Below are 22,239 nucleotides of genomic sequence, written 5' to 3' on the forward strand. Positions count from 1 at the left end.
GAGGCACTGCGCCAAATTGCAACGCCCACAGCTCGGTTGTTGGAACAACCCTCCCCCATCCTACCAATGGTGAGAGCGGCCACTCGGCCACTCACTACCTTGCGCGCATTTGGACGCAACTTTGCGTCTTTGCAGCCGCGTACAAACATTGTCTCACCCATGCCGAGTGGAGCTAATCGGTGGTTGCAACATCATCGCCCTACGGCCCTGCGCACTCTCAGAAACCCTACACCACCTATCACTCTGCACACGATGGAAACTCGTGTCCCTCGCCTACAACAACATTACAACTTCTCAGCAGCTAGACCATTCACAACAACTCAGCTCTTACAACCGCGTCCTGCCTTTCCAGCAGCTTCACCATTCTCAACCGCTCAGTCCTTACGACAGCGTTACAACTTCCCAGCCGCAGGACCAGTCAAAAACGCTCGGTCATTCCGGCGACGTTCCCAATTTTCCGGGTGCCCGTTGTCAAGAAATCCTCAGCATTTGCAGCGGCGTCGTACTCGGATGACACTTACGCCCAACACTAGGCCTACTCGTTCTAACAACAACCATGGCCGCCAAAAAACCGCGCCAAAGCCGACGACGGAAACACCCCCAGAGGAGCCCTTCTTGTACCGCTTAGTAAGGTACTCACTTGTTCTGGGCATTTTTACGCCAGTGGCGTACCTGTGGTATGAAATGGTGGAAATCGAACATGGACGCACAAAGAGTCGAAAGGAGATGATATTCGACTTCTCGTGCGTTGCAACACTCATCTTGGTGTGGCTGGGAATTCTCACCATGCCGTGAATGCTATAGAAATCTTCAAGCAAAGGTGAACCAGGCAGATAGTCATAGTCAGTAGTGTCACATGGAATTTCGACTTCGCTGCCGACGTATCCTCCACTTAATTCCACGTTGGTAATTGTAGAATAATCACTAGTATCTCCGTATTCCATAATTCACAGTACCACATAGTTCAAACAGACAGAGGTTTCGTATATCTTCATTGCTAGATGATCTAGTTCTAAGTCATATGTCACGATATCTACGTCTACGCTCACGATACGCAAGCGGGCGGAAACTCCCCAGGACAAGCCCATCTGAGTTCCTACGGAGTGTTTATGTTACGTGGACGGCCTGCAGCAAAGAAGGGCCGTCGAACTAGCGCTGACCGCAAAAAGAACGCGCCACTCCCCACGTTAAGAAATTGAAATAGCCAATATCGCAGACAGGGAACAGTGTGATCCATGGGGCATAAGAGTGTGTATAGCAAGGCCGCAGTATCAAGAACCGCTAATCGGGCCGCTGTGCAGAGAGCCTCCATCGTAAAGACGAGGTCCTATGTGTGTAGTGTGTAGCAAGATGGCTGGCCACGCAGGACCGCCAGTGAGTGGCTCTGTTTCCAAGCGGAAGCAGGCTAGAATGTCGTGGATGATCCGGGTAAAAGAGTAAAGAAAACGTCTAGAGCATCCCTGGCAAAGCAAGAAAAAGATGCCACACTTGACCACCTCCTGAGCTGAACGCCGTAAAAGCAACAATTGTTGCCCAAATCTCCCTAGAAGTAGTTGTGGAATCCAATAAACCCTCCGATGCAAAAGCCGATGATCTTTTCAAACGCCATGAAATGATGCTTTTAGTTGTGCTGGAAAAGGACGCTGATCGACTCGCCGTGGTGGACACGACGAATAGCCTCCGCGAAAACGGGAGAAACTGGTAATTTAGTCAGAAGCTGGGAGACACTCGAGAGCTGGGAAAACTCACCATCCAGGAAGCCAAGCTTAGGGCACACCTTCATGTGCTCGCCCTGGGGAACGGTGTTGGTCACGATAATCTTGTCGATGGCCGAAGCGTTGATACGGGGGATGGCGTCACCGCTGAGGATGCCGTGGGTCAAGAGGGCGTAGATCTGAGTAGCGCCGTTCTTCTTGAGGAGCTTGGCAGCCCTCGTGATCGTGTTGCCGGTATCAACAAGATCATCAACGAGGATGCAAACCTTGTCCTTGACATCACCAACCAGCATCATACTGGCATTGCGCTGCTCGCTGTACTTGGTCGGGCGACGCTCCTGTGGCAAGTTATGAGTCCCCGCACCTCCGTCTAAAGAAACAGGTCACCTACCTTGTGAATCAGGGCAAACGCCATGTCCAGCTCATCAGCAATGGCGGTAGCGCGCTTGGCTCCGCCAGCATCAGGAGAGATGACAACGGCGTCCTTGAAGTTGGGGATGTTCTGCTGGATGTACCTCTTGAGGAGGGGCTTGCCGTACAGGTTATCCACCGGGACATCGAAGAAGCCCTGGTACTGAGGATCATGGAGATCCATCCTGCAACCATTAGCAATTGCTTCGAAAGGAAGCAACGAAGGGCAGGTGTAAAGGATCCATAAAGCGCTCTTGTTGGAATCGGCATGAGCTTGCGCGCGAAACAGCGCGACACAGCAGAAGAAAGAACTTACGTGATCTGTTGTTTGTTAGCGAAGTGCTTTAGAGCCAGCAGGTCTTGGGCACATCCTTCTTGGGTTGCGCCCGTGGATATTTTGGGGAATACATACCACATGGTCCGCACCAGCGCAAGCCAGCAAGTCCGCGACCAGAGTGCCAGCTTGGGCAACCCATTGCTTGTATCCCGGCTTCGATTGGAAGCCGTTGACCTGGCTCTGGTTCTCGTAGTCGTGGGTGGTGTAGCGGACCTGCGACGAGATCGAGTCGTGGTTGCGGCCGTGGCCATTGACCTTGGCATCGCCGTTGCCGTTCTTAAAGTAGTCGCCGCCATTGGCGCCGTTGCTTCTCTCCTCGTTCAGCTTGCTCTTAGCCAGCTTGGAAGCAACGCCGTCGATGCCATTGGTGAGCCCAGCGGTGCGCGGAACGCCAGGAGCGGGGGTCGCGGGAACGCTCTCGAAGGTGTAGCCGTTCTTGGAAGGTTCTGAGGCGGACTTGGAGAGAGGCGCGCCGGCCTTCTTGTAGGGGACGTCGGGCTGTCTTGAGTAGGGGAACAAAGGCATGACAGCAGTGACTCTCTTTGCAGAGCCAGTCTTGCAGGCAGAGATCATGATGCAAAGATCCATGAAGCCGTCGTTGACAGAGCCGGAGGCGGTCTGGATAATAAAGACATCCTTGCCGCGCACCGAGTCCTTGATCTCACAGCGAGACTCGCCAACAGAGAACTTGGTGAGGACGCGCTCGCAGGGGTTAAGGCCCAGGTTGTTGCAGACGCTGTCAATCAGCTCGGGGTGGGTGTTTCCACCAAGGATAATGATGTTGCGGACCATGGTGTCGCTGGTGTCAGGGCTTTGAAGATGGGGTATCGAAAAACAGAAAGTAGAAGATGCGGTCGGGCGAAACCGGCGGAGTTCAAGCCGAAATGTAGCAGCTCTTGGGCTCGAGTAGGGCGGAAGAATAGGAGCTGTATGTGCCTAGCTACAATTAAGAGCTTTGCAGGCGGGGTCTCGGGTTGGAGGTGAGGATATTGGTGGTGGTGGGATGTCGTGTGCGGGATGGAGAATCGCGAAGGAGCAGTGCCGGTCTCGGGTTTGCTTGAGGCGTCAAAAATATCTGCTAGTGGGGTGCGAGGCGACGTCACAGGTTCTTGGAATGTGCCGAAGCCGAGGGTAGGCGCAGAAAAAGTTGTCCAGAAAGGTGATGCCAAAGGCTTGAGAGGGCAGACACTCGAAGGTGCGATCACTACAGCAGCATGACGAACAAACTGTCGAGGAGAAGATTTGGAGGAAGGGGGGGGAAGACGAGGAAAGAAAAGCTGGTAGCGGCGGGGATACCTTTGAAGCTGGGGTTGTCGAGAAGTTGTAAAGGAAAATCTCTGAGTGGATAAGTTTGTTTGGGACGTGGATTGCAGGTATCGGGGTCGGGGTCGGGTGCGGTCGCCAACCATGTGGACTGGGGGAAGGTGGGTGTGAATGGGCTGCGTGGTGGGGTGGAAACGGGTGCTTCAGTGCTGGAAAGCGAAGGACACACAGGGTAGCCAGGTGCAGAATCCGCTCGTTTAGGTTAGTCCGGGCAGGTTGGTGCTCTTCATGACTCCGATCTCTGGCAGAGATTTTGCGCCAGTGGCGCCCTGGCCATGCACTGTGTTTCTAGTGGTTGCAAGGCCCTGAGCCTCTTTGGGGGCGGCGCAGAACGGCCGCTGTGGTACCTGGAGCGGCAGCAATGACAGCGGCCAGCCGCGGCAACATGACAGTGTCGGAAAAGAGCTCCGTACAGGTACCACAACCACCCGGACAGCATAAGGGAACGCTGTGATCGTGAACATGGGACGGCCGTGGGATACTGAGATGGGATGCGCCTGTAACTAGGTAGGCTTCTGCTCAGACAATCCTGACTGTGACGGTCTGAAGTCTGCAGCCCAGGCTCTTCGTTGCCTCGTGATTGCACATTCCGGTGATGCATTTATGACAGCAAATAAATACCTCTCGTTATTTCTGCAGACCAATCTCAGACACAGAATGGAGGGAATGAGAAAAACGAGAGGTGCAGAACTGCCTTAGACTCACCACCGGCGGCCACTGAAAGCCGCCAACGCTGTTCCCTGCGCTCATTGCGCAATTCCTAATCAGTACGTACCTGGCGACATTAGCACATGGCGAGAGTGGGGGACTGGGCAGAGTGATTGGGCAGCTTAATGCAGCCTTTTTTTTTTCTTCTCTGTCTGCTCGTCCATTGCGCGGTGTCTCATGCAGGTTGCTGCAAATTGTGACTACCGAACGACCTTACCAGCGACCGCGGGGCAGTAGCAAAAATATTCACGGCAACCCGCACTGCACCTCGTGTACCGTGCCGTCTTGTTCCTACTGTGCGGTGCTGTACGGATCCTAAACTTTCTCTTCGTTGCGTGAGGCAGACCGACCAGGCAGGTCTTTTGTTTGGTTTGGTTTCACAGCTGCCTTGGACGTTGAACCGAGCTTACTGCCAGTCTCCGGTTCCGTTGGTTTCCTAGCTTGCAGACAGAACTCGGCCAAGAACCGTCATCTAGAGGGCCAGCCTGGGTGTTCAACGTTGTGTGACTCGACCTGTCACCATCCGGCCTCTCAGGTGCGCTTACCAGGTTCCATTTCGAGCGACAGGGACATTAGTCTAGCCTTGTTCACCTTCCACACCGACACGACAATTTTCACAACTCCGAAACGCGACTTGCATTCGCACCTCTCGTCGACCGCCGTTGCCGGTAGCTAGTCCTGGTCCTCCCCAGCCAACCACCTTCTCTGTTTCCACGGAGAGCTCTTCCCGAGACCTCAACCCCAACTCCTACGCCAAGTACACCGTCACGATGAAGATCCTTGAGGCTCAGACGGCGGTCCTCACCAACTACGAGGTCTACAAGCACCTTACGGAGAAGAAGCTCGGTCAAAAGAAGCGAGGAGAGCGTCGTGGCCCTGGCAATCTCGAGACCCTGGCCAAAGAAGTGCGTTGCCCAATGACCAGTTTTTGAATTTTTTCTTCAGAAAATGTCACTGAAGAAAAAATATGAATAAAATTGGGTATCTATTACTTGTACGTACGCCCATGACTGACTCATCCGCTCAGCTCCTGCAGTACCTGCGTACACCACCCAACCCGCTCTGCCAGGACCCCATCACCTACCACCCGGAATGCATCTCCCAGCTGTTGGAGAGGCTCCAGCCCTATGACCTCGCCAAGGGTGAGGTTGTAATGATTCTCAACCTCCGTCCCGCCTCCGTCGCTGCGTTGAATACCGTCATCGAAGAGATGACGGAGCGCTTCGACGAAGCCCAGCAGGAAGAAATCGTCAACATTATCGCTGAGGTTCTCGGATCTTTCCCCCAGGAGGCCGAGGAGGAGGAGGGCGGCGAGCAAGCGAACGGCACGGCCTAGGAGACCAACCCGAATCACTCTGCTGAGCCCAATACGGACCCTGACTACGTCAGGTCGCCGTCTCCTGTGCCGAGTCCTTCGATAGAAGACTGAAAGCCTTCACATGATGGCACAGCCGCCTTCACTCTGTCCGCCCGCCTCACTGCGTGTTTTGACTGCCGTGGTGCAGATGTCTTCGAACGCCAACTTGATGAGCTCCCCGGTCATGGCAGAGCACTCCATGTACCTGTCTACTCTCAAGGACTGAGCCATCTGGTAGGCTTCTTGAGGGTAGATGATGCCGTTGGGATCGGTCTCGGATCTCAGGTCCCGCTTCAAACCTAGGATGAGGATAGGCAAGCGGTCAGGTCTGCGGAAGGACAGTTTGACCTCTTTGAACCACTGTCCCAGGCGTCAGGTTGTGAAGATGTAAAGGGTTCAAGGAATGAGACAAGATAACCTACTAGTCTTTGTATGTTGATGAGACTGAGCCGCTGGCTTATGTCGTAGCACATGATGACCAGGTCGGGCTCAAGAAGCTTCCAGTTCTCAGGGCTATTTGTATCATAGAATTCCAGCCGATGTGGTGTACTACCAAGCTTAATCTCGAATATGAATGGTTGGTCGATATCCCTAAGCAGCCTGATGGGGCCAGTCCCTTCTCCAGCACTCAATCTCCTATTCACGGCATTCACATTAGCGATGACATCCCATGTGGAGACTGGGCTTCACTGGAGGGATACGCACGATAGGAAATACGTCTTTCCACATTTCTCATCTCCAACTAGCAATATCTTGATGGCATCTCCGTCCATGGCTGCGGTTGTCCGCGGGTTCGGGATTGACTCGGATGTCGTCCTGATAACAGGATGTCTGGAACAGATTGGCTCAGCTGCCGACCGGTCCAGACACAGTTCGACGCACTGCCCGCCAAACGGCCCCCCGGTCCCGTCACACCGGTCCAGACCTCCAGTCGAAGTGGAAACCAGCCACTGATAGACCAGACATCAGCCACACTCTGTTTTAATGGGCGAATTTTTTGCTCTTCAAAAACGCCTATGTTAACTGCCCCTCCAGTGACAGCCCGCAGCCCAAAACGTACCCGCATGGAGCCGGCCTGAACCCCTCCAAAATTTAACGTCGGAGTCATATGAAGAAGAGCAGCAGGCTTATGAGGCCCTTACACGGTTTGTTTTGGGGCTCAACTCTGCATCGTCCGCCAAGCCAGAGTCTGCTGTTATTGAGACGCCTGGACAGACTATTACACGATTGCCGAAAGATTTTACCCGCCCACACCCATCAACGCCAACGCCACCACCACCACCATCTCAGTCCCCGTCTCATCGCTCACACCCCCACACGATACCTGAGCACCTCACAGGCCGCAAAGATGGCCGAGGTGCCTGGAAAGTACGACTCATGGGAAAAAGAGCGTCTCATCTCCCGCATACGGCACCTCGAGCATGAACTCGACAAGCAGAAGGCTGCAGCCTCCAAGGCCGTCGACGGGGCAGCTGCACCTCCGCCGGCAAAGAAGCGCAAGACGAAGAAGGGGATCGACCCTTCGCGTTATTCCACGCGCTTCATCGCCTTGAAGCTAGCGTATCTGGGGAAGCGGTATGGTGGTTTCGAGTACGCCGACTCAGCGGCTCTGCCCACCATCGAGGGCGAATTGTGGAACGCACTCACAAAGGCGTGTCTCATTTTCCCCGAGGACCCGGCCGTGGTCAACTTTGACTGCTGCGAGTACTCAAAATGCGGCCGTACGGATCGTGGTGTGAGTGCGTTTGGGCAGGTTATTGGACTGAGGGTCAGGAGTAGCAAGCCACTACCCAAGCCGGACCCTGCTCCGACGGAAGGGGATGCGGATACGCCAATGGAGGGCACCGCCGAAAAGACAGAAACCGAGGAGGAGACCAAGAAGAAGCCCGAGGTGGAGTGGTCAGACGAAAAGGAGATTGACTACATCAAGACCCTCAACCGCCTTCTGCCCGACGACATCCGCATACTGGCGTGGTGTCCTTCCCCTCCGCCAGGCTTCTCGGCGCGGTTCTCCTGCGAGGAGAGACAGTACCGCTACTTCTTCACCCAGCCCGCCTTCGCGCCGACAACAGGCGTCTCTGCAGACGGCCTGAAGGAGGGCTACCTCGACATCGAAGCCATGGACGCGGCGGCGCAGCTCTTCGTCGGCGACCACGACTTCCGCAACTTCTGCAAGGTGGACGGCGGCAAGCAGATCACCAACTTTGAGCGGCGCATGTTCGAGGCGGGCGTCGAGGAGGTCAAGGACGTGGGCTCAGCGCTGCCGTACCTCGGCCTCAGCTCCGCGGACGGGAGCAAGCTGCCCAAGGTGTACTCGTTCAACATCCGCGGGACGGCCTTCCTATGGCACCAGATCCGCCACATGGTCTCGATCCTGTTCCTCGTCGGGCAGAGGCTGGAGAAGCCCGAGCTCGTGGCGGAGCTGCTAGACATTGAGAAGACGCCGAGGAAGCCCAACTACGACCTCGCCAACGACACTCCGCTGGTGCTGTGGAACTGCGTGTTCCCCGGCGACAGGGAGAGTCGGACGCAGGAGGGCGAGAACGCGCTGAAGTGGGTGTACGGCGAGGCGGACATCATGGAGAACCTGTGGACGTACTACCGGACGAAGAAGATGGACGAGCTGCTGGCCAACAGGCTGCTTGACCTGGTGTCGGGGCAGGTTCAGGGGACGGAGAGCCAGGCGAAGGGGAAGAGGGTGTTTGGTGGCGGGCCGTTGGGCAAGTTGGCCGGGGAGTATGTCCCGATTATGAAGAAGCAGTTAACCCCGACGCCGGCCGAGATCAACGATCGGTTCGCGCAGAGGAAGGGGTTCAAAAACTCTGAGGAGATGAAGGAGTCGAAGAACTGGAGGAAGATTATCAAGGATGCCAAGGTCGCGAAGAAGGCGGCTGCTGCGGCTGAAGCGGATGAATAAGATGCCGCATCCTGTTGAAATTAAAATATAAAATAATGAGGAAAAAGTTCATGATTTCATTACGCGAGCCCCTGTTCAGCTCTGCCATCTCTCGTCTATCTTGCGATTGCCCCCGCCATAACTACCGCCGCCCTCTGCTTCCCACAGACAGCCCCTAACACCCCTCCACACCGTCTCGACAATCTTCTTTCGAGGCAGGATCTGGGGAAACACAACAACCAGGTCCTCCTCCCCCTCGACGATGACAATCAGGTAGTATCGCACCTCGAAGCCCTTGAACGCCTCATTCACAAGGACGTCCTGAATCTTCTCCGTCGGTATGAAGCGCGTCGCCGCGGCGTAGAGGTAGCTCCCGCTAGACGAGCTCGTCTGGATGCCCAGCCCGCGCAAGACAAGCAGGCTCTCGGTCTTGTGCGTCCTGAGAAGCGTCGCGTACGCCGCCACTACGCAGCCTGCGACCAGGACGGGGAGGGGCACGGTGTTGGCGGAGACGAGACGCTGGGCTAGACGGCCGGGGACGGACTCGTCGACGAGCCGGAGAAATTGCGTAAGCGCTTCGCCCGAGAAGAAGCCGTCTTCCGCGTACTCGTCTCGGATTCGCGAGCTTCGCAGTGGCGTGAGGAAGGAGGCGGCGTTGGGGGACTGGACCCAGGCGGCGCGGAGGAGGAGGATCGAGGAGAAGAAGACGAGGATGCGCAGGATGAGGAGGAGGAGGGAGAGGACCTTGACGGCGAGGGTCGGCGGCGGGCGGGTGGTTACGGTGAACTCGGCCGTCGTGGGCGAGGGGCGCCGGACGTGGAGGCGCGGGGAGGTCGTGAGCATCTTGGGCGATGCGCCGGGTGTCGCGGAGGATGCAGGGCTGTAATTATCGTGCCATTGGTGTTGCGGCAGCTTTGAGAAGACGAGATCTTCTCTGAGGGTTACCTCGACATCGAACGAATGCGCAATTGCAACTTTGGATGTCGAAGCTCGAAGCTCTGTTGGCGATCAGCTACCTTCATCCCCTGTCGCGCGCCTCTCAGCAGTGCCAGTAGCACCAGCACCAAGGTGCAGCTGACGTAATCTCCACCACTCGTCGACTGCCTGCGCACGTCCCACCAGCGCCGGAGGGTATATGGTTCAGTTAGTTGGCGGAAGTTACCGGCTGTAATGGTCAAGTTGGTTGAAGGCTTTCATTATTCTTCTCCCGCTACCCCATATCCATTGGAACCCCCTAGTGGCGCCCAGTGCGAATGCCGCGGTGGCTACTCACTCGCACGGGTAACCTGCGATGCTGCGATAGCCCTAAGCAATGAAGATGATACTTGAGGGAGGTTTCACTCTGCAGAGGCATCTTCACCGTCGCATGGCGTGCTGGATTACGATCGCTAGGGGCTTGGGGTAGTGGCTGAAGATGGAGATGTCAACTCCGTTTCTTTTTTGATTTTCTTGAGATTGATTATGACGACTCGCTCCCATGCATGCGTGCATGCATGCTCCCTTCGTAGATGATAGGCGACACGATAAATGGACGCACTTTTGTCGGTCGCATGCTGTATGTGGACGATTGATTGCGTGGTGGTGGTGCTTGGTCCGCTGATTGCAAGTTCGCGATGTCTTCAGTGGATCGATGTACACAGTGCTCTACACACATGGTTCGATTCGTCCCAACATAAAGCTTTTGTTTTATTTTTGCGCATGTCGCCAGGGCCTGAATCAATCAAATCAGACGAACTACGTTCAAATGAGACCGTCCCGCTCTGTCTCATCGGCTTAGTGCACCGAGGTAAACTGGAGGTTGTACTTAGAGAGCCCGCCTGGTGCAGACGGCAACAGCGGCAGGCGACGAGGATGGCGGGAACGACCAAGGAGCTCTCAGGAAACGTAGTTGGAATAACACGGCAGGTGGTCTGGTTCAAAGTTCATATATAAGTGCGGACTCGATGTCAAATTGCATCCTTCTCAATGTTCAGCCTGTACGTGGCCATCCTGAATCGAGCAACTAACTACATACACTGTCATCCTCACCAAAGGGAAAAAAATAGACACTCTCACGACGAGAGGAAAGCAAGAAATAGAAGCAGAAAAAAATCAAGGTGTAAAGAAACGCAGGCGGATGGATGTCTCCCCTGCTCCAACTAGATGAACAAAGATGCCGTGGGGCAACATTGTAAGACGAACGTTTCCAGCACTTTTCGGTCCCCTCCCCCTCCATCTTTTTCCAATCTCGAAAACGAGGCGAGACGGCCGGCGTCGACCTGTCTCAAGCCCCTCACCTTTTTTTCAACATACATTTTCTCGCATCTCCCAGATTTCTTCCTCCCCCGGCCTGCGTGTCCGTCCTATCACGTACATCGCCGCTCACGGTATCATGTTTGTCCTTTGCCTCGCGGCTTTGCCCAGTCCAAGATCCAGCCATCATCAGTCATCATTTGAGAAGGAAGAAATGCAGCAAACACAAAATAGGTTGTAGAGAAGAAAGAAAGAGAATAAGTAGTAAAATCGCTCTGCGCTCGAGACAAAAGTATTCATCAAGGATAGACTTGAAGTGTACAAAACGGCGCTTTCTAATCGGAATTTTTCAGCTGTCGGCTTTCGTGGCATCGGAGACGATGCTGCACTACCGCGAATGGTCGTGTTCCTCTGTCGTCGAAAAGTAATGGTATCAAGGTTCATCGAAAAACGCCAGTCGCCATGCAACGAATTGAATCGAAACATCAAGGGGGATAAGTGAATATTAAGGTGTGTTGTGGTTGGGGTGTTTGGTAGGCTGGCATGGCCTAGATGAGGTCGCTGGCGTTGAGACCGGTGGGAAGCGTTTTTTGTCTCTGAGCGCTGATGGGAGATCTCAAGGTCTCACGACCGTAATTGACGGGCATGGGCACGCTCTCGTAAGGTGCAACCTCGTAGTTGTCTTGTCTGGGACGCATGGCGACGGAGTCCTTGCGGCTGCGGCTGCCCGATCGGAAGCGGTCGGTGGCTTTGGAGATACGGCCAGCAAAGCCGTTCTCGCGTTCGCTGAAGCTGCGACCGCGGCTGTGACCCTTGGATGCGGGAGCAGCCGGGGCCGGGATGACGGGGACCGTGGTGTCCATGGGCGCAGCGGTGGCGGGTTCGTCATCGTCCATGACGATCTCAATCATGCCAGAGCCGATGGCGCCAGCGCCGTTGTGAGCAGCATATGGCAAAGGCGCCGGCGGCGGAGGAGGCGGCATGGCGAGGTGCTGCAGCTCCTTGAGCATGGGCGGAGGAGGTGGCGGGGGCGGGACGCTCATGTGGTCGTTGTCCTCCTGGGAGGCGCGCCTGGAGTGGAAGAGATGGACTTCTCCCGAGTTTCCTCGTCGCATCGATGGGCCGCGTGAGAGTGCGCTGGGTCCGCTGGTCTTGGGAGAGGGTACGTCGATCGGTGGAGCAGACATGCTGCGAGGAATCATACCGCGGACTGGAGGCTGATAGGTTGTCTGCGGGAGGAGCGTGAGAAGGTCGCCCTCCTTCTCTTTCTCAGGAGATTTCTGGTTAGGCGAAGTCACAGGAGAGTGTCGCTGCGCAAAGGTGGCCGGGATCGGAGGCACCGGAATGTTCTTTGCCTTCTCCTTGTCGGACTCGATGATGAGGCGCATAGCCTTGGGGGTTGCCGGCAGACCGATGTGGACGTTGGAGCTGCGGGCGTACATGCTCCTGTGATGGGCCGAAGGCGAGTCGGCAGTGTGGCTGCGGGGAGGAAGATCGAGGCTGTTCGGCGGCGGCTCAATGCCGATGCGGATCTGGTTGGGATGAGGAATGGGAGGCGCTGAGGGGCGTTGTGCCAAGGACTTGCGACGCTCCTCAAGCTCGCGGGCAGCCTCCTCCTTCTTTCGCTGTCTCTCATCCTTCATGGCCTTGAGATCTCCAGCATGCTCAGTCGACGGAGCACGCGACTTGGTCTGAACAGGAAGGACATCGCGGGGCTGCTCAATGTTCTCAGCCGCGTGGCGACGTCGGCTCTCAGATCGATCACGTTGGGGGAACTCTCTGATGAGCTCAGGAGAAAGTGCTTTGCGAGACTCGACCTGGCTTGTGCTCCTGTTGTGTCTGTTCCGGAAGTTCTCTTGGGCGATAACAGCCAAGGCAAAGTCTTCCTCATCTTCGGATCCCTGGTAATGCGCAGGGTTGGCAGAAAGGGGAAGAGGTGATGAAGGAGACCTGACGTGGGAGCCGGTGCGATCTTGGCTACGACCCCGGAGGTCCAGCGCAGTAGGACGGTGCTTGCTTTCAGGGCTTCTATGGCGAATTTGACTGCCTCGGCTTGAAGTACGGCTGGCTACCTTGCGGCTGGTACTTGCCTTCCTCACGGTGGCGGGATCCATGGACTCGGGCAGCATCTTGGGGGTGCTCAGGTTGATGAGGTCCTCAGGCGACATAGGAATGGGTGAGGTGGGAGAACGCTTAGGCTTGGGCCAAGTGCGGTTTGAAGCTCGGCCACGCTCCGCTGAGGCTTCGCGGGAAGCCGTCTTGCGATTGCGGCTGTGCTCACGGTCTCGGCCGCTTGAGCCGTCCCGTCTACCCTCTCGGCTTCCATGACGGCTGCGCTGCTTGCGTTGTTGAAGGCGTTGGGCGGTGTCGAGACTATGGATATAGTCTTGCTTGCCACCAGTGGTGTTGCTACGATAGCTCCTGCCAGCGGTGGAGTGAGAGTTGACGGAGCTGGTGACGGAGCCCGGACCACGTCGTCGAGAGGGCCAGTGAAACCGGGTTGAGGAAGAGATGGACTGCTCGGGGGAGAGGGTCTCGTTCGCCATGGGATTGTCGAGGCCTTCCAAATCGAGTTGGAGTCCCTTCGGTTTACGGTCCCGAGAGCCGTTTCGCTGGTGCAAGCTACCTTCCATCTTGATAATCATCCTGGCATCAGGAGAGGGGGGAGGGGGGTCTCTCGAACGAATGGTCAGCATCTTGTATTGGTCGCGCATCATCATGGGGCTAGCCGTGGCGGCCCTCTGCAAAGTCAGGCCGGCAGCGAGATTGTCTTGTTCGGCCGACGACATGCGTACGTGGATGGCCCCCCCTTCGGCCTTGAGTTGCTCACGCGACAGGTCACCTGGAACCTCGCCGATGGAAGGAAGACGCTTGCGGCTGAAGGCAGAGGTACCGGACCTGGCAGAGTTTGGCGTATTGAACTGGCTGCGGTTGGGCGGGCGAATGAACGCAGTCGTGACGTCGAAGCCGCCGGGCGAGACAGCCGAGTCGGCGATGGGAGTAGGACCGGCAGCAATCGGGGTCTGGCCTCCATCAACCTGGGAGAAGAACTTTGACTTGCCTCCCTGGTCGCCGAACGTGGTGATGAGCTTCAGCGCAGACGTCTTGGCGATGCTTCTTTGAGGTCCACGGTTGACACCAGGAGGTGAGAGAGGCGGCGACAGAATCTCAGGAATGTTTTGGTTGACATTTTGGTTAATGCTCTGGAACGTGACCTGGGCAGCAGAAGGAGAAGTCCAAGGCTCATCGGACTCAGCTCCGGTGCAAGCAAAACTAGTATCGGGTTAGCTGAATGGCCAAAGTCAGTGTGAGGAACACATACCATCGGACTGCCAGCTGCTGCTGTCCATGCATGACCGCCCATTCTCCCCACTTCTTGATGATGGATGCCTGTCGTTCCCAGACAGCGGGGAAGAAGAGACAAGTCAGGATGAGAGCCTCCATGTACTTCTTGTGGGATACGTAAATCTCGATGGCATCGCTGTGGTCGCCCATGCCAATCAAAATGGTAACAGCAGCGTGAACATCACCATGCTCAAGCAGCCTCTGGACGTATGTGCGCCCTAGCTTGTGTTGAGATGATTGACCTCCGATGCCGCTGAGAGCCAGCAACATCCAGTCGGATGATGTCATGGACGATGAGCTTGCTGCCATAACATCGGCGTCAAGATCTCCAAGCCACCTGAGAAGAAGGATCCGGGCAGGTGCACCGCTCTTGTGCCGGCTCAACTCCTCCCTAATCAGGTCCTCAATCTCCTTGTTCCACCCGAAGATGGTGCTCAGCATTTGTTTGCGAAGGTCATCGTTAGTAAGACGACTGTTGTCGGACATGGCCGGGTGTTTGTAAGGAATGTCGCTCAACCGGCTCCTAGTATACTTGAAGAGGTCTACAACCTTGTTATCAACGGGGCTCGGAATGACCTCGTTTCGCAGACGCGATGGCCTGGAGCGGCGCGACCGGTATGAAGACATCGAAGTGCCGGTCAGCATCGAGGTTCCGCTCATTGAGTACATGTCCCGCTCCTGGTACGGCGCGGCAGACGAGGGCAGAGAAGATCCGACGGAAATGTAAGTGTTTTCAGTGCCTCGCGAGATGGCCGAAGAGGGATAGACACCGGGTGTCCGGGATCCGGAGTCGGAACCCTTTGACACTGCAGAAAGTCCCATGGAATGTCCGCTGCGGCTAGAAGCCGCGCTTGCGGAGTCGGCCTCATAAGGATCGAGCGCCATCTTGGGCCCCGTGCTGCCCGTCTCCTTCCGGCCGACGATGCGGTCGAACGGTGACATGTGGTCCTCGTCGCTCTCAGAGATGCCCATCTCAATGGTTCCGGAGGTGGCATCGGAATCAGTTGCGATGGTGGTAGACGTCTTCTGCGATTGCTGTTCCTCGATCGAGACGGGTGGTGACGGCGGCAACAAGTTAGCCGGGTGCTGCACATTGGCCACAATGATGGACGGAGTGTTGAGGTCGAACTGCTGTACGGTGTTGTTCGCGCCAAGAGTGAATAGACTGGCACCAGGGCCGTACACGGCCAGGCCTCTGACATGCTCAAGCGTTGGGATGCTGTCGTAAGTGACATGCTTAGTACGGACATCCCATGATAGCGTTTCCCTAAGGTGATGATTGTCAGTGCATATCCTAAGCGCGCGCGTAGGTCCATGTGGCGAGTATGACGTACGAGTCAGAATATTGGATAATGCGGCCGTTCTTTGACCAGCCCATCCAGTTGGGTCCAGCTTGATAGTTGTCAGTGCGCTTGAGGATTCGAACAACCTTGGCCGGGTCGTCGCTGCTGTACGACTTTGACACGCTCCAGACCCGGAGGTCGCCGTCGTGGGTCTGGGCCGCCAGCATGTCCGACTTCTGCCGGGACGACGAGGCGTGCCAGTTAAGGGTCACAATTGGTGACGGCGCTCGCGATGTGCCCAGATTGTGCAGAATGGTAAATCGTGGCTGCAAAGTGGCAACCAGCAAGGAGCCATTCTGGTACCTATCGAGGGGTCAGTCTCATGCAGCCACGTCTTGGTGTTTCTGCCAAGCTTACCCAATTGCAAACGTTCGACAGTCTGCAGCCGGTGCAAGTGCCGTCACTGCAATTTGGTCAATAGTTCTCGAGGAGATATGTTCTGATGTTGTTGGTTCAAACAGAATGATGTTGCCCTGGGTGTTGCCTTTGCTCATGTTAGCTGTTACTCCGTCCCCAAAAAATGATAACAGAATACCTACCGAAAGCAACATTGCCGTTGCGCATCCATGCGGCGGTTGTTAAATGTTCGTATGAAGCGAATCGAGCAACTTCGTCGCCCGTCATGAGATCCCAAACGATGGCGGTTTGTCCCGCATCGTAGCTCACGACCAGTCTTCCGGCACCGACTTCGCTCTGGGTGTCAACGGCAAGTAATCGAACTTCGTCCGAGTGCCGCGAAAATCGCCTCTCGATTGTGAGGGTATCGTGGTGGCAGCAGACGATGGAGCAGCCTTGCGCATACAAGAACATGGAGGCCGTGGCAGCGCATGGCTCAAAGTAGCGCAAAATGTTTGGCTGCGGCATGTTGAAGTCTTGCATCTCATTGCCCCGACCTCTTGCTGAAGACCTCCCGGAGCTGACGGTGCCGGTTCGATTTCTCGCGGAGGCGGACATGATGGCACTATATCCTTTTTCGGATTTCGATCTGCAACCCGGTGCGATGTTAGCCGGCAAGCCGCATTTGAGGAAGACGGCATCCACAGAACCGCACCACCGCAGGTCCTTGCCCGCGGGGCGCTCTGAGCCACTTCAACCCGAGAAGAGCGTGCATGACTTTTGTGAGACAGGTCTACTCACCAATCCGCGGCAATACAGCGCCCGTCCGGCTGCTTCGTGGCGAACCAAGAACAGTCGGGAAGCTACACCTCTTCCACTTCAACCATCACATGAAGCACTTCCCAATGTCCGTTCCCGGACCGGCTGTCCTTCCACGTTTCAGGGTTCCAGAGTTGCGGATGCTCGGCGTAGGCTTCTTTCGTAAAAGGCGGTATCGTCGGCTTGCCGTCGTAGTACAGGTGGTGGTGGTTGTGTCGTCGTGCTATGGCAGTGTCTCTCTTTTACGGCGCGGGGTTATTACCTCTCGGTCTACAGCGGGTGACCAGGTAGAGAGAGGTAGGACAGGAGGGAAAGAAGAAATAAAATTCTGGGAGACGGGGTGTTAAAGATGGTTACAGGTTACAGTCTGTCGGGACGGGTTGAGGGGGGGTAAAGACGCTATAGACGCAGTCGGAGGGTGTGAAGAGATGCAGTTGTCTCTGTCGAAGGCGGCACTGTTGGTGGCAGAGCGAGATCTCACTGGATAAGGTGAGCTCGAGGGGGTGTGCCGGCGCTTGACTTGCAGGTTGGTTCTGTCACTTTTGCAACACAAGGTGTTGGTGAGCAGAGAATACCCTTTTGCTTGCAGCAGCAACAGAAAAGGGAAAGAAAAAGGAAAGGATCGAAAAAAGGCCGATAGAAAATAAGAGAGGTTGCGCCTGAGGGGGGGTGGACGGGGATGTGATGGAGCCAAATAGGACGAGAGTCAAGCAACATGGAGCATGGCGCCTAAGTCGTGAAGATGGCTTGTCACTGGACGATCAGCCCTTGACCATAAAATTAGAGCTTTTCGTTGAAAGGTCGAGGTGTCTAGGAGCGGATACGGTCCGGCTCATCTGGTCAAGCCAAGACGCTGCATGGCTCTGGAGACCAGACTGGGGTGGTCGTCGACGACGGACCCTGTCAGGCCAGTCGAGGGGACCGGACAAGGTGCGCAAGGTGCAAGCCACTGCGTGCCGAGGGGGTCAGAATTGGGGGAAATGCAGCATGTCGACCGGGGTTCGAGGGATGGTGGAGATGGGCGAGGTGCGAGAGGGGGGTCTGGTTGGGCGGGTTGTCGAGAGTCGAGGCAAGCTGTGTGTGTCTGAGCAGGGCAGTACATCAATATTTTGCCATAATTAGGTCTTTGGATGCTAGTTTCTCTCGCGAGTCGAGGTGATTCGAGTATTTCGCATCGAGTCTTCCGCTTCCTTTCCTGCTTGCTGCGCTGCGCTGCACCGCACTGCACTTGCACTGCACCGGCACTGCGTTGCGATGCTAGCCTTGCTGGCATTGCTGGCATTGCTGCTGCTGCTGCTCCCATTACCACTTGCTGCTTGCGATGTTGCCCGCGTGCGTATGTGCACGCGGAGGGACAGGAATATCAGCCTATCAAGTCGAGGCGAGGCGGCGCTCAGCCAGCTTGCGTTGCTTGCTGCGACTGCTTGTTGCGACGGCCCCGGCCAAGCCATGTTGTCCAGCAGCTTTCTCTGGACCCTGGCCTCGCAAGACAAACAGCATAATGGATCAACCTCAGATGAAGAAGCGCATCGTCCCGTGTTTGGTTGGAAGTGACGTCTGGCGGGCGGCTGTTTCCAACAAGCGTGTCTCGCTCTGGAGCTCTGCTGGGGCTTGCTCCCCCTGGATGATTTGAGCTCGCATTATCAAAGCAAGCAGCAATACCTATCCTAGCAGAGGCATTGTCCACTGGGAGCGCCAAATGTGCCTTACAGGCTGCTGTGACATGCGCAATGCGCGGTAGGTGCACGGAGGCTGCGTGTCCCGTCTGCGAAGCGTGAGTGCGAGTGGTGCAAGTGGTATGACTCCCCTCGTCTCGGCGGTGGTCACAGTGGTGAATCCTGGTACAAGTCGCCTTGATTCGCCTCCTCAGCCATCACTAGTAGCTCTAGGACGGTCTCGTTGACGGGCTCGAGAGCCTATCGAATGCGTGGGTAGGGAGGCCGACGAAGAGCGGCGGGAATGAGCAAATGCGCGTGGTTGGGGGAAGACGAAGCGACCTGAAGCATGGAAGCAAGCAAGCCATCAAGCAATCAATCGACGCAGCAGGCAGCGCAAAGAGGGAGAGGAGACGGGGCCAATGTCAAAAATGGAGAGAAGGTGGGAACAGCTGTCGAGCTGTGCTCGCTGTGAGGTGGTGACAGGGGACCGGGGTTGAACAGCTACGCGCCGAGGAAAGGGTGATGGCGCCTAAGGAACTTGCATGGGGCCAATCCGGAGCCGCATGTGCCTTGTGTTCAGCAGCTGCATTGCAGGGATATCCATGGCCATGCTCCTGACTGGTTCGTCCCCTTTAACTTCCCGTTGGACGCTCCACATCGACCCGCTTTTCAGTAGTCGGTACGAACCGCCGCCGCCTCTCGTCGGCGCAACGGCGGCAAGCGCAGAGGTAGCCGCTACTTGTGGCTGTTTCCCCGTCTGTGCCACCTCACGAACTTCACCTCATCCAAGCGACGAACAACTCACCTCGCCCATTGCTTCTTTTCGCTGTCAACCACGCACGGCACATCTCTGCGGGAGCTGTTTCTGCTTCATACCTACACACGTCCAGTCTCCATCCCACGCACACAACCCCTCCGTACCAGCCACCACCGACCGACCCTCCTGTCCTACGTTTCGCTGCCCATTCTTCAATCAGCGTCAAAGGCATTGTTCTGCCCATCCCTCACAAACGCCATTCGTCAATCGCACTCTAGAACATGGCCCATCAAAGACTATCTCGTCCCTGTCGTCCCCGTTCCTATCATCGTCGCTACCGTCTTCAAACTCTTCACCTTACGTCTCCGATCGACCCCTTTGTGCCAGGAGCCAGATTCGGACGGACGCCACCCTGCTTCCTTCGCCATCGGCTGTGCCGGCGCGGGTCTGGAATCTCCTCCCGCTGGCCGGCACATAGGCGGCCACCATCCATCACCGATCCCCACACCCGCTTCCACCTTGGACCTGCTCGGAGCTCGTGCTGTGTTCCCCTCTCGCCCTGTCTCGCCTGCACACAAATGGAGCGATTCAACGGCCTGGCAAGGTGCAATCGCTGCTGCGTGAAATGCTGGCCCACATCCGCGAATGCAGCCCCAAGACTATTTCCAGGATTGAGGCTGCAGCAGCACCAGCACCAGCACTGCATTCGCCTACCGTTGGCTCATCAACATCTGCGGGCCGATCACTACCACGACTGCTATGCACGACACATGCCCCCAAGTCGGATGCGTATCAGATAGACGTCTGTACCATTCGGATCCGGCTCCAATTCAGCTCGCCCATTATCGTCTGTCTGCCCAGAACCAGCCTTCGTTCTACCTACCTGTCGTTGTGGGGAATTGGGTCAATATCTCGGTCCATCGCAATATCCCACGCATTCAATGGGATGCACTTCATTACATCACCTTGATTCGACGAGGTGCAAAAGCACGTCGAATGTCTCGGTGCAAGATGAACGACTTTCACCGCATCGGCTCAACATCCTCTCCGGCCTGCTTCTCCAATTCGCTCCTCTTTCACACCCTTTCGAACCGATGGGTCTGGCCGGGTCTGCCTCTTTAGACCCCGGATATCAATTGCACGCCGCAACCCCTGAAAACCGTCTGATGCCAGCCCAATGATACTTGGAGTTGGAACAGCCTCGCCGTCTCCTGTTCCTCTCACGGCCGCTAATGAGATCCCACACCGCACACAATGGCACAGCATGCAACCTCACCGGCCTCTTCCCCGTGCATGAACGAAGCACACAATAAGGTATGGCTGCATCCTCACGACAGGGTTCATCCCACGCCGCCTCATGGACGAAGCATTGAATGGAGCGACGGCCGAACTGATGCCACATGCTAGAGGTACGTAACGTGTCTTTGCCCTCCTCCGCGTCCACGATGCTACGCCGGAACGGGTGGTCAACCCCCCCGCGGCAACCATCACCACTTTCACGCTACACCTCTCAGCTCGGGTAGCCGCTTCTAATGCGAATTCATCTTTGGGTCGTCAGGCACCCAGCTTGACAGCGTGATGTATCTGACGTGCAAATTGTACCTGACGTCTCGTCAGCTGTTGTCTTACATCCCATTCACTGAAGAACAGCCAATTGACATGAGCAATTGAGCAAACTTTTCATGGCGCAACTGATCAATGGCATGGCACCGGGACCGGCGGGCCAGGCTTGCAGCCGGTGAAGAGCCCTTCTAGTGCCATCGAATCGACGTGCTTGTGGCGTTGCCATGACTTTTTGCAAACATCCCAAGTTGCCAAATGTTCTTATTGTCAATCGGCAACGTCTTCACCGGATACTAAGGACCTCGAAACGACGGACAGCCACGATGACTGCTGGCAATTGTGTGGTCTTGCTGGAAGCAACAAGGCTTGATCAACTGATCAGCGCCCAATTCCGACTCATTGATCACGCAGTCAGTGAGCTCGTCGATTATTGATGACCAGCAGGCAGAACAATCCGGAGCCGGAATTTGATGAGTTTCCCTCCAATCGAGCGATGCGGTGACGGGCAGAGCTATGGAACCCCTGTCATGTCGTACATTGCCTTGGTCCGGCAGCAGGGGTCAACTGTTTGCTTTGCCGTTGAGCTAACCTTTCTAGCTTTCAGGAATTGGGTCGTTCCTGATCGACTTCCGCCTTGCTACCGGATGTTGCCCTTCCCCTCCGTCCAGGCCGGATGTCAGATGTTTGTGATTTGATTTCTGGCCTGCGTATTTAGCAGCTTATCGCTCGTCAGCTAAGATCCGCCCATCGCGGTCGCGGCCACCTTCGCCAATGTTGTCTGGCACGTCTTGGGCCGCAATCACCAGCTGAAAAAACAATGATCGACGCTCGTCACAGTATTTCAGTATTCACGGCGCGCTATCCTGGACCCTGTCAATAGGATTCTGTCACCCAGGTCTATCAGAGCCGGTGTTGCGCATCTGGTTTGCTCTCACGTTTGATGCAACAGTGATATTCATGCTCGGAAAGCCACAACGGGCATGGCTAATCAACTAGGACTTTGGACGAGTCGCGTCGAGAGCTCTAGGCCCTGTGCAATTATGTGACATTTAACAAGAACACCTGGGGACAGGTCCGATCTAGTTCTACAGGATGAAGCGATGGAGCATTGCAATCACATCTCATTTACTGCGCTCAACCACATTCAGTGACTCGAGACCTGACTGGTAACGCCCTCTTTCAAGCTACCGCTAGGAAGGGAGGGGGGCCCTGGATGCTTGGCAGCTGTTGCCCCACGCACTGCTGCTCCATCTGACATTGGATCGCTCAGATCAACGTCAGGATCTCACACGCCAGGAAGGGGTCGAGGGGCGTCGAGGGCATCCAACTCCAAAAACCCCCATCCAGGCCACGATCGTCGGCTGCGCCTGTTCACTCAGCACTTCCACCATCGAGGCCGCACGACTTCTGCGTCTCTTGTGCTGCCAAACGCGAGATGC

General features: G+C 56.0%; 6 protein-coding genes across 6 annotated transcripts; 2 read left to right on the plus strand and 4 right to left on the minus strand.

Annotated features, from left to right (window-relative positions):
- Window positions 1-1,621: 1,621 nt before the first annotated feature.
- Window positions 1,622-3,255, minus strand: CGCS363_v003013 (Ribose-phosphate pyrophosphokinase 5; the record flags this gene model as incomplete). The annotated part of the gene is made up of 5 exons (XM_036634862.1): window positions 1,622-1,698; window positions 1,750-2,053; window positions 2,107-2,311; window positions 2,443-2,468; window positions 2,539-3,255. The coding sequence occupies 5 exons, from the start codon at window positions 3,253-3,255 to the stop codon at window positions 1,622-1,624; spliced, it is 1,329 nt and encodes a 442-aa protein (XP_036500760.1).
- A 2,009-nt stretch (window positions 3,256-5,264) lies between these two features.
- rpc17 (DNA-directed RNA polymerase III subunit rpc9) lies at window positions 5,265-5,830 on the plus strand (the record flags this gene model as incomplete). Its single annotated transcript, XM_036634863.1, has 2 exons — window positions 5,265-5,399; window positions 5,522-5,830. 2 exons carry the CDS (start codon window positions 5,265-5,267, stop codon window positions 5,828-5,830), a joined length of 444 nt encoding a protein of 147 aa, XP_036500753.1.
- A 99-nt stretch (window positions 5,831-5,929) lies between these two features.
- On the minus strand, window positions 5,930-6,624 carry rhoA-1 (GTP-binding protein rhoA; the record flags this gene model as incomplete). The annotated part of the gene is made up of 3 exons (XM_036634864.1): window positions 5,930-6,211; window positions 6,274-6,487; window positions 6,557-6,624. 3 exons carry the CDS (start codon window positions 6,622-6,624, stop codon window positions 5,930-5,932), a joined length of 564 nt encoding a protein of 187 aa, XP_036500754.1.
- A 575-nt stretch (window positions 6,625-7,199) lies between these two features.
- Window positions 7,200-8,768, plus strand: DEG1 (tRNA pseudouridine(38/39) synthase; the record flags this gene model as incomplete). The annotated part of the gene is made up of 1 exon (XM_036634865.1): window positions 7,200-8,768. The coding sequence occupies one exon, from the start codon at window positions 7,200-7,202 to the stop codon at window positions 8,766-8,768; it is 1,569 nt and encodes a 522-aa protein (XP_036500755.1).
- A 75-nt stretch (window positions 8,769-8,843) lies between these two features.
- Window positions 8,844-9,590, minus strand: gpi15 (Phosphatidylinositol N-acetylglucosaminyltransferase subunit gpi15; the record flags this gene model as incomplete). Its single annotated transcript, XM_036634866.1, has 1 exon — window positions 8,844-9,590. The coding sequence occupies one exon, from the start codon at window positions 9,588-9,590 to the stop codon at window positions 8,844-8,846; it is 747 nt and encodes a 248-aa protein (XP_036500756.1).
- A 1,937-nt stretch (window positions 9,591-11,527) lies between these two features.
- On the minus strand, window positions 11,528-16,621 carry CGCS363_v003018 (uncharacterized protein; the record flags this gene model as incomplete). Its single annotated transcript, XM_036634867.1, has 5 exons — window positions 11,528-14,252; window positions 14,302-15,591; window positions 15,659-15,970; window positions 16,025-16,151; window positions 16,207-16,621. The coding sequence occupies 5 exons, from the start codon at window positions 16,619-16,621 to the stop codon at window positions 11,528-11,530; spliced, it is 4,869 nt and encodes a 1,622-aa protein (XP_036500761.1).
- Between the last annotated feature and the right edge of the window lie 5,618 nt (window positions 16,622-22,239).

Source organism: Colletotrichum siamense (genome assembly GCF_013390195.1).
Source record: "Colletotrichum siamense strain Cg363 chromosome Unknown KSG_Cg363_contig02, whole genome shotgun sequence".
NCBI lineage: Eukaryota > Fungi > Ascomycota > Sordariomycetes > Glomerellales > Glomerellaceae > Colletotrichum > Colletotrichum siamense.